Source organism: Acomys minous, assembly GCF_964271855.1.
Source record: "Acomys minous genome assembly, chromosome: 3".
NCBI lineage: Eukaryota > Metazoa > Chordata > Mammalia > Rodentia > Muridae > Acomys > Acomys minous.
This window is the reverse complement of record NC_140485.1, coordinates 96409145-96423543: the sequence shown is the minus strand read 5'-3', so window position 1 is coordinate 96423543 and position 14399 is coordinate 96409145. Positions and strand designations below refer to the sequence as shown.

The window sequence follows — 14399 nt, the reverse complement described above, 5'->3', positions numbered from 1 at the left end:
TCCCCATTTTCCTTGCTTGCTTCTTTCCTTCATCCCTGACCTGTAGTTATTTCCAGAGGTAACTTTTAGAATGTTTGGTTGTATGTACTCCTCTCTCTTTCTATGCATGTCTATCTAAGTGTGCCATGGCATGGCAAGAATAAGATCCTTTTATGACACACTGTACTGGGTAAGTCAATATAAATACACACACACACACACACACACACACACACACACACACACACACACACACAAAATGTCTTGAGGCCTTCCAAATTTCCTTAATTTGTAAAAATAACTTCATCACATGCACCTATTATGAATGTTATCATGCTTACTTAATTTTAGTAAAAGTTAGAATGGCTTTAGATAAGGCTGTAACTTTCAGGACAATCATAGATGAGCCAAGTGGGTAGGAAGAGGCGATGCAGGTAGCCATTAGGAATCTGTATTTTCCCATCTGGTCTGCACTGGCTGTTTCTGTGTGGGCTGCTGCATCCTATACCGTCCTCAGAGAGCTCCTGCTACGTCTTTCTATGTAGGCATCAGACTTTCTCATCAAAGGACCCTCATGACACATCTATTTTTGTGTGTTTGTTATCACTCAGCAAGAATTATGAGAAAAGTCACTTTTTTAAGGAGTACATTTGTGGGCAATGTTACAAGTCTATAAGAAAACTGCACCCCTTTTCTGTACGTCAGTTTGAGAAATGAATCGCATCAAATGGCAGCAGAAGCAGGTGGGGTACAGGGACACAATGCACACGGAGGCGGCTAGGGCATTCCGAGACACAGCTGCATCCCAGAGCTGCGTGCTCCGGGTCTAAGAATCAAGCTTTGGTTCTATAAGGCAGGGGTTTTACACGAATGGGTCTAAGATTCATGTGCTCAAGTTTCCCCCTCACTCTTCCGGCCAAGTAAAGAAGGATCCAAAACAAAGACCCTGCTCCATCGGGGCTGTTAGGTTTTAAAATGTTTTACATTAGGTTTAAACTCTAGTAAATAGGGATTGGCTATAGCGCGATTGTCAGAGTGCTTGCTAAACTGATCCAAAGCTCTGGGTTCCACGCCCAGCACTGCAGGACAGCAAGGACCTGGGGGCTTTCTCCTGCCATCTCAGCACTCAGGAGACGGAGGCAAGGAAGTCAAAATTTGAGGTCATTCTGGTTTTGCTTTTATTTATTTGTTTGTTTGTTTCTTGAGACAGGGTTTCTCTGTGTAGCCTTGGCTGTCCTGGACTCACTTTGCAGACCAGGCTGGCCTCGAACTCACAGAGATCCTCCTGCCTCTGCCTCCAGAGTGCTGGGATTAAAGGAGTGTGCCTCCGCACCCGGCTGAGGTCATTCTCATCCTTGCCTAGACAGTGAGTTTGAGGCTAGCCCACGGATGCATGAGAGCTTGTCTTTTAAAGACAGACGTATTAAGATCTGCCACTAGTCAATGTGCTCAGTTGCTACTTCAATCCTGTCAAAAAATATTTATTAATTATTATGAATACAATGCTCTGCCTGCATGTACACCTGCAGCCCAGAAGAGGGCATTAGATCACATTATAGATGGTTGTGAGCCACCATGTGGTTGCTGGGAATTGAACTCAGGACCTCTGGAAGAGCAGACAGTGCTCTTAACCGCTGAGCCATCTCTCCAGTCCCCCCCCCCTTTTTTTTTAAAGTTTAGAAATTCACTGTGTTACAAAACTAGTTTTGAAGTGAGAGACAGCACAGTTTAAAACATGAAGGAGGGCGTGTCTTGGCCTTTTTCCTGATTGGCTGTCATGCCGACGTTCTTTTAGGAGGAGCGGAGCTGTTGAAGTGGGTTTTTCTGTGGTGGACTGCTTTGATTTCACCACCTCATGCTAGTAACTACTCAAAACTGGCGCCATGTTTCTTTTATGGTTAGAGACAGATGTGATGGCAGAAATCAGGGTGGCTGAATGCTGCATTGGCTTGGTGGGGGTGGGGCCTCCATGGAGTATGGCCTCCATTTTTATTTGTTTGAAGTTACACATCCAAATCACTCTCCTCCAGTTGTGCCAAGCACAAGAAGTCCTGTTCTCTGCACTTTCTTCACTCATTCAGGAGGCCGGGCCTTTATGCAGCACAGCGGGTCCCAGTGAGCTCTGCCCCTAGGACAGCATAAAGGGTTTTGGTGGATTTTTGTCAGCCTAGTGGTTTCACAGGAAACTCTTGTCTCACCCCAGTGAGATAAAACATGGTAAATCGTATCACCTCTCTTTCTTTCTCTCTCTCTCTCTCTCTCTCTCTCTCTCTCTCTCTCTCGTCAGTCTTTTTTCCGACAGGTGTGGGACAGCCTGGGGTGGGCTGACGGCTCCTTCTGGTGGTGGGGCATGCACTGGGTGACGGCAGGTCTGGGCAGCAGTCTCACACAAGGCTCCTTGGCTCACTGACAGGTGCGGTGGAAGTTCCTGCCTACTTCTTTATGTGCATCTGGTTGCAGGTAGTGGGCAGAAGAAAGACCATGATCTTCTTCCTTCTGTTGTCCTCACTCACCTGTGGCGCTTACGTGATGATGCCCCAGGTGAGTCAGTTTTTCTTTATGGAATGGCTGTGGCGCTTTCATGGAAAGACTTTTAAAGAGCCTTTTAGTATAAAACCACTTCAGACATGTAGACAGAGTATAATGGTTGCTGCTTCTTCTTCTTCTTCTTCTTCTTCTTCTTCTTCTTCTTCTTCTTCTTCTTCTTCTTCTTCTTCTTCTTCTCAAGACAGGAAATTTCTGTGTAGCCCTGGCTGTCCTGGAACTCTGGAGACCAGGTTGGTCTCAAACTCACAGAGTCTGCCTGCCTTTGCATCCCATTTCCCGGCAAAGGTATCATCTTAAAAAACACATTTATTTTATGTAAAAAATTCTTTATGTAAATATATTATGTGTATATATATACTTACACACACACATGTACACACACACACACACATCCCATAACTCCACACACCAAAGATGGTGCATGTTATATTTTAGGAACGGCATTCTAACCGTGGTGGGGCTCTTACCCGCTGAGCCGTCTTGATGTCTACCCATGGGATGAGGGTGCAGAGCAAGGAAGGTCCTCATGAGCCACCCTGGGAGTGGAACACTCTGGAGATAGCAGGCAATGGGTTGGAGATACAGGTTTTCAGGGATGTGTCAACAAACAGACAGACAGATAGTTGATACCTTTACATAATTGTGTTTGGAGATAGTTTATAAACCCAGCTTATTTTCCCCAAATCCATCTTTTATTCTGCCTGGTCAATAACTGGTGCAAGCAGTACCAGTCAGGTGAGTTTGACCCCCAAGTATTCTTCCTGACAGGCTTCTGGGGTTAGGGCTAGGCACATTAAAACTTTCCCCTTAGGTCTCACAAAGATAGAAAGCCTTTGCAGCCCATCAGTAGTGTTTATAAAATAAATTCTTATAGGAAAGTCAAAACTCTGTTGTTGCAAAACATACCAGTAGAATAAGAAAGTTTTAGGGGATTTTAATGATTTCATATTTTCTTGTGTGTGTGTGTGTGTGTGTGTGTGTGTGTGTGTGTGTGTCCTCCCCCAGGATCATCAGACTTTGAAAACAGTTGCAGCCTTGGTTGCCAAAGTTGCTGTAGCATCAGTATTTGCCCTCGCTTATCTTTATACAGCTGAGCTGTATCCAACGGTTGTAAGGTAAGGATTCATATTCTTCTGTTGGATTCCTGGTACTTTTTACCTGTAATGTCATTTCGTCATATTTGGTCTTTAAATACAAATGTGTTCTTTCCACGGATGGCTCCCCAGATCTCTGAGATATGGGAAGATTACACGATGGTGATAATTTTGACTTTAAAACCATTGTTTAACAGTGCATTAGCAAGGAAATTAAGAGGTGGATTTAAAGTGACACTACTGAACCAACACCGAATCTCAAAGAAAATAGGTGTCTGCGGATTCTGAATGTAACACAAGGCTGTTTTTCTCGTATGTGTTGCTCAGTGTTCTAATGGTGAGTGTGTGCATTTGATAGGATAAGCACGGCCAAGCAATAGACACTTTCTCATAGTTCAGGAGACACAGAGTCTCAGATCAAAGTGTTGGGATACTGGAAACCACTCTTCTTGGCTTACCTTTGGTACCTTATCACCATGTTTGTTTGTTTACAATTTCTAAGCTCTGTGGCCACTCTGGGTGGCCTGTCACCTTCTTATGAGGTACCAGTTCTATTGAATTAGTGCCCCTTACTTTAATACAACCTCTTTATCAACGACCTTGTGTGTTGGAGGGTAGACATTAGCACCTGCATTTCGCCCCTGACAACATGTCCCCAGTTCCCTGAGACGGCCTCATCAGGAACATCCCCAAAAGCTGTAAGAAACTACGAGGCGTCTGATCCAACATCCCAGTCCTGGGTCCACACTACACCTGCAGACACTCCAGGAGGAGAGCAGGCTTTTAAACAAGTTAACAGGTGGTTCTGAGTCTCCGCCTTCGGGACTGTCTCGGTGACCTGGGAGTCGCTGCAGTGGCACATCCTGTGACTCCCATAGCTCCTACTACAACCCCCTGTGTCTGGACAGGATAACTGAGGCCGGAGACAACACACATATGCTGCCAGAGTTTGGATCCAGAGATGGCAGGAAAGCGTCTTTTTTTTTATCCACGCTTTGTTTGAAGAATCATCTGAATTTCAAAGTTTAAATGGTGATTAGCATTACAATAACACCGTAGCAGGCCCAAGACCCAGCTTCCCTCTAATAGTTTCCTGTTGACTGTCTTCCCTCAGCTCCTCTCAGTGACCTTTTCCTACCACCCACTTCCTTCAGTCATTCACCACTTCCTTTTTCCCTTCCCTTGTTTCTGTATAGGCGATTAAACCCAGAGCCACACGCATTCTAGGCAAGGACTCTACCACCAAACTATATCCACACCCCCTCCCTCTTTCATTTTTAATTTTGAGATAAAGTCTTAAGAAGTTGCCCAGGCAGGCTTTACATCACTTTTGCCCTAGTCTCTCTGAGTGCTAGGATTACAGGATATCCAGGAGAAGTGTTTACTTATTTTTATTTTTAAAGATTTATTTAATTATACAATGTATACAATGTTCTGTCTATGTGTGTCTGCACACCAGAAGAGGGCATCAGATCTCGTGAGCCACCATGTGGTTGCTGGGAATTGAACCCAGGACCTCTAGAAGAACAGCCAGTGCTCTTAACCTCTGAGCCATCTTTCCCGACTGAAGTTTTTATTTTCTAAGGAAAAACTTTTTAGTGACTCTATTTCTTTTTTATTTTTAATATTTATTTATTTTATGTATGTATGAGTGCTCTATCTGCATGTACACCTGCACGCCAGAAGAGGACATCAAATCACATTATAGATGGTTGTGAGCCACCATGTGGTTCCTGGGAATTGACCTCAGGACCTCTGGAAGAGCAGACAATGCTCTTAACCCCTGAGCCATCTCTCCAGCCCCATGACTCTATTTTTTATCATATAAAAAAGCTATTGTTTTTTTGTTTGTTTGTTTGTTTGTTTGTTTTTGGAGACAGAGTTTCTCTGTGTATCCTTGGCTGTCCTGGACTGTAGACTAGGCTGGCCTCGAACTCACAGAGATCCGCTTGCCTCCGCCACCCTGTGTGTTGGCTTTACAGGTGTGCGCCACCATGCCCAGAAAAAGTCAATCTTACTGGTAACAATGAAGAGCCTGGCTTTAAGCTTTTTGCAAAAGTCATTGGCTAACTGCTCACCTACAGGTAGGTAACTTGGGCATCATTCTATTGGTGCTACATGCTACAACTGTGGAAAGCAACTGATTTAGAGGCAAGTCCACATGCCACCATCATAGAAAATTCTCTTGCCCTTTTCTAGGAACTCAATGTGTGCTTGCCTTCCTGGGCAGTGGAGGCCTGTGCCCACCAGGTTGGATAAATGCACAGTTTTGGCTGTAGATCAATGGCTGGGTGGGCAGTTAGACAGAGAGCACGTGGACAGACATAAATCCAAGGAGAAACGTCTCAGATCCCCATGTGACCAGTATCGAAAGCAGCAGACTGGCTTTTCAAACAACTGCCCCGTTACCCCAGCTGTGTGAGGGTAGAGGTGGCCTTTTCTTCTTTACTCCAGGTCATCCAGAGTGTTTGGTGTGCATGTGTGTGTGTTTGTGCATGTATGTGTGTGTGTGTGTGTGTGTGTGTGGTGTGAGTGTATATGGTATGGTGTGTCTGTGTGTGTCTGTGTATGTTGTGAGTGTGTATGGTATGGTGTGTATGTGAGTGTGTGTGCATGTGTGTGAGTGTGTATATGCATGCGTGTGTCGTGAGTGTGTGTGGTGTGTGTGTGTGTCTGTGGTGTGGCGTGGCGTGTGTATGTGCATGTGTCTGTGTGTGTGGTGTGTGTTTTGTGGTATGTGTGTGTAGTGTACGTGTCTGTGCTGCGGCATGGTGTGTGTGTGTGTGCACATGTATGTGGTATGTATGTGTGTGTGGTGTGTGTGTGTGTAAATCTAATAAACACGCTTTCTTTACTTCTCAAAATGATTCTGTTGATGTTGGTATCACAGTCTCACAGTTTAAAGACTGTAAAGCCAAGACTCAAACGAGACCCAAATGTCTTGGCCAAAGACACACTCAGATCTCCATTGCTGGGCCCTTTCTGCCCTCCAGTGGGAATGTGCAAGAATGTTCATGGCAATAAATATGGGTGTTAGCAAGGGATGAGCTGCTTGCCCTGAGCTTTAGGAACGGGGTGGGGAAAAAGTGTTCAGGGCAAGGGCTTCTGGGAGTCCTCTCAGATCACACCAGGACAGTGGCAGCCCCGTGCAGCTGCACAGCACCAGACAGGATGGCATGCAGATCACGGGAATGGGCCTTGGGGATTCAGACATAACACAGCAGAGTGAGGCTGTGTACTTGCCAACTCAGGCTGGCAGCCCATGGCTCTGCAGAGACGGGAATGCTTGGTATACAGAGCACATGTTTTCCTGTGGCCTCTGAGCTCTTGCATGGATTTCTGCCAAGCTCCAAAGCTATTCACAGCCTATGTTTTATATGCAAAAAGATGGCAACCCAACCAGACCATGTTGCCTGGCATTGCCATTAGTGTATATGAGGCATTTTTAAGACTATTGTTATTTAGTTGGCTGGTTTACAGCCACGGACACATGTCCTCAAAAGTAAGCTGGACAAGAAGGAAGGAAAGCATATACAGGGGAGGAAGTCCCCCTCAGGAACAGTCATAGGGGAGGGGAATAAGGGGAAAATGGGAGGGAGGAAAGAATGGGAGGATACAAGGGATGGGATAACCATTGAGATGTAACAAGAATAAATTAATAAAGGAGAAAAAAAATAAATTAAAAAAAAAGAAGGAAGGAAAGAAGGGAGGGACGGAGGAAAGGAAGGAGGGAGGGAGGAAGAAGAGCCCAGCATACGAATATTTAACACAAGAAATCTTTCACCAACTCAGCTGGCTTTCTGAACATCTTCAGATTGCGCGCAAAACTGCTTATGTGTGGAGTTTTCCTCAGAAGAGTTTCACATGTTAGTTAGTTACTTACAACCGTGGCAACCTAGAAAAGACAAAGGGTCATTGACTTCTTGATGGTGGTCTTTTGAGATAGAGTCTCACACCGTAGCCCAGGGTGGGCTCAAACTTGTAGCAGCAATCCTCCTGCCTCAGCTCCCCCCACCAGATGCTAGGGTTATAAACACGAGCAGTCACGTCCAGCAGTACCAGCGGCTCAGAGGATGCACATTGAAAGCAGCCTTTGTTGGGCCGGTGATGTGACTCAGTGGTCGAGCATCTGTGTTCACACAGTGGTGGAGTGTCTGTGTTAGAGTCATTCCAAAGCTGGCCCCACTGATGTGCTTCTACCAAAGCTTTACCTCCTAAGGATTCCATACCTTCAGACAGCGCCACAGCTGGAGAGCAAGTGTTCCAACATGTGAGCCCATAGGAGATATTTCCTAGTAAAACCACAACACTCCTCCCTCGGCCCCAAATGGCTCAGGGCCACCTCATGATGCAATATCTGCTTAGTCCAACTTGAAAGATTATAGCCGTTATCAGTCCCAACACTGTTCAAAAGTCCCAAGTCTCTCCTGAGACTCAAGGCAACCTTTTAACCACGACCCACTGTAAAAACAAAATGCAAATGAAAGCAAATTATGGACTTCCACTATACACTGGCACAGGGTACACATTCCCATTGCCAAAGGGAGAAATTGAGGCACAGTGGGTAGATAGATGGGATCAAAGCTAGCCTGAAACCTGGCGGGGCAAACGCCACACGCTGGAGCTTCATGCCTAGTGTCCCTCTCCATCTCCCTCAGTTCCTGATGGGGTCCCGTTCCTCTCCGAATTCCTGAGCTAGGCATCTCCTATCTATTCTTCCCGGCACTGCTGTCCGCTGTCTCCCAGGCTCCCACTAGAGTGGCCTGTTAAGATCTGCTGATAGCATTTGGTGGCTTTTTAAGCCCAGAGGTCCAAAATCTCCCACATGCCTTCCATGAAACGAAGGCCTGAAAGCCACATGGTCAGGCTCACCATGGCGATGGCCCCACCGCTTGGTACCAATTTCTGCATTAGTTTCCTTTCTGTTGCTAAGATTAAAAACTCCCCCAACAAAGCAAATTTTAAGAGAGAAAGGATTTATTTTGGTTTGTAATGTGTTGGGGGAGGAACACAAAGCTGTCCTATAACATCAGCAGTCCTCCAGGGAGAACAAAACGAAGTGGGACCAGGGCCTAAATGTCAAAGCCTACCCCGGTGACATGTTTTCCTCCAGTAAGGCTCTGCGTCTTAAGGGTTCCACAACTTTCCCAAACAATACCACCATCTGGGGACCAGGTGTCCCCCGAGCCTATGACGGACAGTTCAAAATCACAAACCACACCTCCCTGCATGCCTGATGACCTGGGTTTAACCTGTAGCATTAAATAGAACTCATATAAGGTAGCTCATTGTGTTAAACCTTAAAACTCCGAGGGAAAATCCAGATGACCCAATTAAAGTAAGCTCCATTTAATACTGGCCAGGAAGATGGACACTGGACAGTTCCATACCCAGGATTCCCAGAAAATGGCATTGAACTAGGTCAGTCAGGTGCTCATAAAGGCAGAACCCACAAGGCTATGGGAGCAAGCATTTGTCCTGACGTACCTCCCGCCTACGTGTGATCAAGCACATACTGTGCAGTTGGGGCGACCAAGCTTGTTAGCTGGAGTGAAAACATGTGGCTTGCTATCTTAGCTGAAGCTATTGGTCCCTGGGAAAGTAGGGGCTGGCTTGTGGGTTAGCTTTAGCCCTTGCATTCCTGCCTTGAGCTGTGTTCTGAGTCAGGTCCCTGACTCTGTGGTGGGAACCTGTGCACAGCCCTTACAGCTGCATATTATAGCTCTAGCTGCAGAGGACCTGATGCCTGCCTTCTTCTGGCTTCCTCAGGCACCTGCACATATGTGTTACGCGCGCACGCGCGCACACACACACACACACACACACACACACACACACACTCCAAAACAAATAAATAAATAATTTTAATATTGTTTTATATTAATAGAGCAGCACATAGACGAATATTTTGTTCTCACACATGTTACATGCATACATACACTCCAAAACAAATAATTTTAATATTGTTTTATGTTAATAGAGTAGTACACAGACAAATATTTTGTTCTCCCAAATTCCCCTACCTTACCCTAAACAAATCTGTTTGATCCTTCATATTAAGCTAGATCTGTGTACATATAGGCCTTATTTAAATTAGTGATTAAAGATTAAAGATGGCGCCAGGCGGTTGGTGGTGCATGTCTTTAAACCCAGCACTCAGGAGGCAGAGGCAGGTGGATCTCTGTGAGTTTGAGGCCAGCCTGGTCTACAGTGTGAGTCCAGGACAGCCAAATCCAAACAGAGAAACCCTGTCTCGGAAAAAGAGAGAGAGAGAGAGAGAGAGAGAGAGAGAGAGAGAGAGAGAGAGAGAGAGAGAGAAAGATTAAAGATGGTTTATGCCTTTCTTATATGCATGCTCATATACATAGTTTTTTCACAGAATGAAGGTAAAAGCTATAGGTGGTTTTAGAAACATCTGATTTAGTGTGAGTTTTATTACTTCTCCTCACTGTGGGAGAAGGAAGAGGGTGGGAGGCGATGGTTCCATCATCCCCTGCACCCTCTGCTTTGCTTGTCCACTGTTGATGCCACCATGTCTTAATTCTCCTGGTGTTTTCAGGTGCTTGGCTGTGGGGAGCAGCAACATGGTGTCCCGCGTAGCAACCTTGACCATCCCACATACCCACCAGTTCACCAAAGTCTGGATCTTCCTGCCAGAGGTTCTTATCACTTCCTAGACACTGGGGTAGCGAGAGGCAGCGCAGCCGACGTTGCCATGTATGGTTTCATTTTCTGAAGGCTAACGTAATCAGGGTATAATGGAGGTTTGTAGAAACAGGACAGCTCAACAGTGGGTAAGTCGGGAGGGTGGGGGCGGTTTTATCGTCTGCTGACCCCCTGGAGCCCCCTCCGAGCTATCCTTCCCTCTATTCCCCCCTTCAGCAGAAAGAGCTCTTCCCTGTGTCACCACCATCTAGCCCAGCCCCTGCCTCTGCACTCCCACAGTGGGTCTGTCGCTCTGGGAGAAGGTTTGGGGGCTGCCTGCTCCCTCACAGAGTCAGTGGTGCCCCAAGGAGCTTTCCATGGATGAGATGTCCCTGAGTTCTTGTGGTCCCAGCAATGTGAGCTGTTGCCTTGAGTTTGGAGAGTGAGAGCAGCATGCTCAGAGCTGTGTGGAGAGACCGAGGGCTTGGCATGGTGGGTGGGTCACCATCGTGCCCGGGTCTGCCTGGCTTTTCCAATCAGGGTGAATACGGGGGCTGGGAGGACAGAGCGCAGGGATGGTGGTACATGATGCTGCCATTCCAGGGACTTGGGATCTTCAGCATAACGACCTCATTCCTCCAAACCCCACCTTTCAGTTTCTCCTCTCTGTTCTTTGAGGTTTCAGTGTGCCCCTCCTCCACTTTCCTCTCTTCCAGGCTTCAGACATGTCGTATTTCTAGCCTCATGGTCCTGGATATCTTTGGAGCTGGTCGGTAATTTAAAGTCCATCCTCTTCTCGCCTCACACTTTCAGTCAAGTCAATGACCTCAAGCACAACACATGGGCGCGGCCTACTCTCCATCCCATTGTTCTTTCCACCCCATTGTTTCCCCTCACATCAAGTATCACGTATCTCATTCTCCCTAAGAACTACCTTCTTCCTTCGTGAATACTAATATAGTTGTGTGTGTGTGTAGTATGTGTGTGTAGGCACACTTTGGATTTGTGTGTTGCGTGAATGTGGGTCCAGAGGTCAGAGGTCAACCTCAGGTGTAGTCATACTTTTTTGGGGGCTGCTTAATTGAGTTCTTGTATCTACTACCCTCCCAACCCTTAATCTGCCCTACTCCCTTCCAACCCACTAACACAAGGTAGGAAGGAAAGCAGGTTAGAGGGAAACATGTCGCGGACCCCCTTTAGACTACTTCTGGCTGAGCAGGGGTGTTGGGTTCCCTGGGGCAAGTCCAGTCTTCATTGTTAGCACATCTCCAACTTCTTTTCCTCAAACCAGTACAACAGCAACCAGAAGCAGCAGGGGGAGTAGCAGCCTTCTCTTCGGAGCACCCCTCATCCCTCTCTCAGGGCTCTGACATTTATGACCTCTCAAGAGTCCCCAGAATTAAACTATCTGCAGCTGGCCAAAAAATTACGCCTCTGCTAGTCCAGGAAACAAACCATAAACACCTGCTGTGAAGCAGCCTCTTATCCCACACCTGGGATTAAAACAAAACCATATTCAGACAACATAACTGGGTTCCTTTTTTTTCCCCAAACCAGTACTTGTTTAATAAATATTTGTCCATTTCTAATTAAAAGTACATCATTTAAAAGGACATAATAGTAAAATTTGAATAGGAAAGACAATGAACGAGCACAATTAAATTTTGCTTTAACATTTTAAGGGAGAAGACATCACACTTCGACTTAATAGAAATACTTTACATTCCAGGCCCTTTACTTCCTTTGCACATTAGGCCATGAATTCACATGGAACGGGCTCCAGCAGCACAGACTTCTTCCTGTTGGTCCTCACAAAGTCTGCTTCTCTGGGTGGCACAGGCTGGCACTTCAGCTGGACCCCAGGTGCTCTTCTCTTCTTCTGGCCATTCTCCTTCACGCGCCTCAGGAAGATGTCCCTGCTCTTAGAGCGGTTGATGTGCTCGATGCGCACATTGATTGTCTTGGTGAGAATCTTGCCCTTAACCTGCTTGTTCACGATGATGCCCACAGCGTGCTGGGTAACATTGTAGACTCTTCCAGTTTTGCCGTGGTAACACTTACAGGGCGTTCCTTTTTGAACTGTGCCCATTCCCTTGATGTCTAAAATATTGCCCTTTTTGTAGATTCACATGTATGTGGCCAAAGGAACAACTCCATGTTCCCTAAAGGCCTAGAGAACATATAGTGAGTGCCCCTCCTCTTTCCCTTTGTGTTTGCCATGGGGGGGGGGTCACTGGAAGATGGCTCCCGTGGCCAAAAGGCATAACTGGGTTCTTCTGTTTTTTTAAAGATTTATTTTATTATGTACACAGTACTCTGCCTGCATGTACACCTGCAGGCCAGAAGAGGCATCAGATCACATTATAGATGGTTGTGCGCCACCATGTGGTTGCTGGGAATTGAACTCAGGACTTCTGGAAGAGCAGTCAGTGTTCTTAACTTCTGAGCCATCTCTCCAGCCCCCATAACTGGGTTCTTAAAGAAACCAAAACTCTCTCTACATATGGCCCCCTTTAGTCCAAAAATGGCTTTTTCTCTAGCATCAATAAACTATAATAAGAACAATTATGAGAACGATCAAGTAAGAACTATATTTACAATGTCCAGCCTTCTCTCTGGAGCACCCTCCAGGCAGCCTCTGGGAGCTCTGGCATTTATCCCCTCTCCACAATCCCCTAGAACCAAACTATCTGCAGCTAGAAAAGAATTACACCCCTCCTAGAGCATAAGACAATCACAGTTAATGAACGTGGACAAACTGAATCAGCCATCTTTGAAGCTCAGGTGCTCCTTGGGAGTCGCCATCTTTGAGGTAGGATTGCTCACTGACCTGGGGATTTCCAAGGGGTCTAGGCTGGATGGACAGCTAGCTCCCAGGATTCTACCCATGTCTGCCTACATAGTGCTGGGGTGACAAACATGCACCCACCACTACCACTGGCCTTTTTATGTGGGTTCTGAGGAGCCAATTGATGTGTTCTTGCTGTGTAGATAACATCTTACTAACTGAGCTTTTCTCTTCAACCTCACACTCCATATTTTTGTGAAATACACTAACATAACATCAGAAGAAAATGAAGTGTTGAGTCCCACCATGGAGTGACACCTTGAACATGCAAGTGGCATGCAAGTTCCTCTTTGGGCATCAGAGGCCTGGTGGAGTAGCTCCTACATCCCAGGAACTTCTTGGTGGGTATCAGAGCTCAGCTTCTTTCACCAGATGACTCTGAGGCTGAGAAATAGCTTTGCTCAGAAATAGATTTTCTCCCACTCTGGACCTATTGGCAAATGCTCTTGACTGGGGACCATCCTCTATTTAAATATTACAGGAAAGTGGTGGCCACAGAGAATGTGATAAAGGAAGGGGATTATCTTCAAATTCCAAATCGTGATGTGAAGTGAAAACTCTATGCTAGGGGACAAAGCAGATAATGAAGGGGATCAGCTGAGTCAAGTGAAATTGGTCATCCTTGCCAATAACTAACTGCCCCGTGCTGAAGGAATGGGAATTGAGCAGCATGCCTTGTTGGGTAAAACTGACGCCTGTAATTAGAGTGGTACAGAAAACACTACAGTAGGTCCCCAGCTTTGATTGGCCCAAGTGATTTTGAAAGCACTGATAGCTTGCCAGGATGGACTGTAATAAAGTTAGCTATGTAAATTCAAAGAGTGAAAATAATATGGAATAACAGGGGGGCTACCTGATGTGCACAGGTGTTCAGGGAATGTCCGCCACCAATTTTAAGGCATGGTAATTTGTGGAAGCATCTCTCTTGAACCAGCACTTTGTTTCCTAGAGAGAGGGAGGAATGGAGGGAGGAAGAGATCACAGAGATCAAAATGTTTTTTAACACAAGGAGCAGAACTCAAAAGAAAGAAAACAGACAAATGCATAAAGGCAAATGGCTATACATTACACAAATTAAAAAAAAAAAACGTAGAGAAACTGGGGCATGGTGGCACATGGCCTTTAATCCCAGCACTTGGGAGGCAGAGGCAGGTGGATCTCTGAGAGTTCGAGGCCAGCCTGGTCTACAATGCGAGTCCAGGACAGCCAAGGCTACACAGTGAAACCCTGTCTTGAAAACCCCCAAAAAAATTTAGAGAGGGATATTTGCAAAGGCATTTTAAGGG

At 46.1% G+C, this 14399-nt stretch overlaps 1 protein-coding gene and 1 pseudogene across 2 annotated transcripts in view; one reads left to right on the top strand and one right to left on the bottom strand.

Moving 5' to 3' along the window:
• The window catches only part of SLC22A16 (solute carrier family 22 member 16), a 35525-nt gene that overhangs the window by 16282 nt on the left and 4844 nt on the right, over nt 1-14399 (top strand). Inside the window, exons 5-7 of the mRNA XM_084775103.1 lie at nt 2393-2520; nt 3532-3641; nt 10180-10279. Of these exons, the coding sequence (XP_084631229.1) occupies nt 2393-2520; nt 3532-3641; nt 10180-10279 (338 nt within the window). The remainder of the gene's footprint in view (nt 1-2392; nt 2521-3531; nt 3642-10179; nt 10280-14399) is intronic.
• LOC311593690 (large ribosomal subunit protein eL21-like) lies at nt 10665-12485 on the bottom strand (annotated as a pseudogene). Its single transcript has one exon. The product of its transcript is annotated as a large ribosomal subunit protein eL21-like (transcript).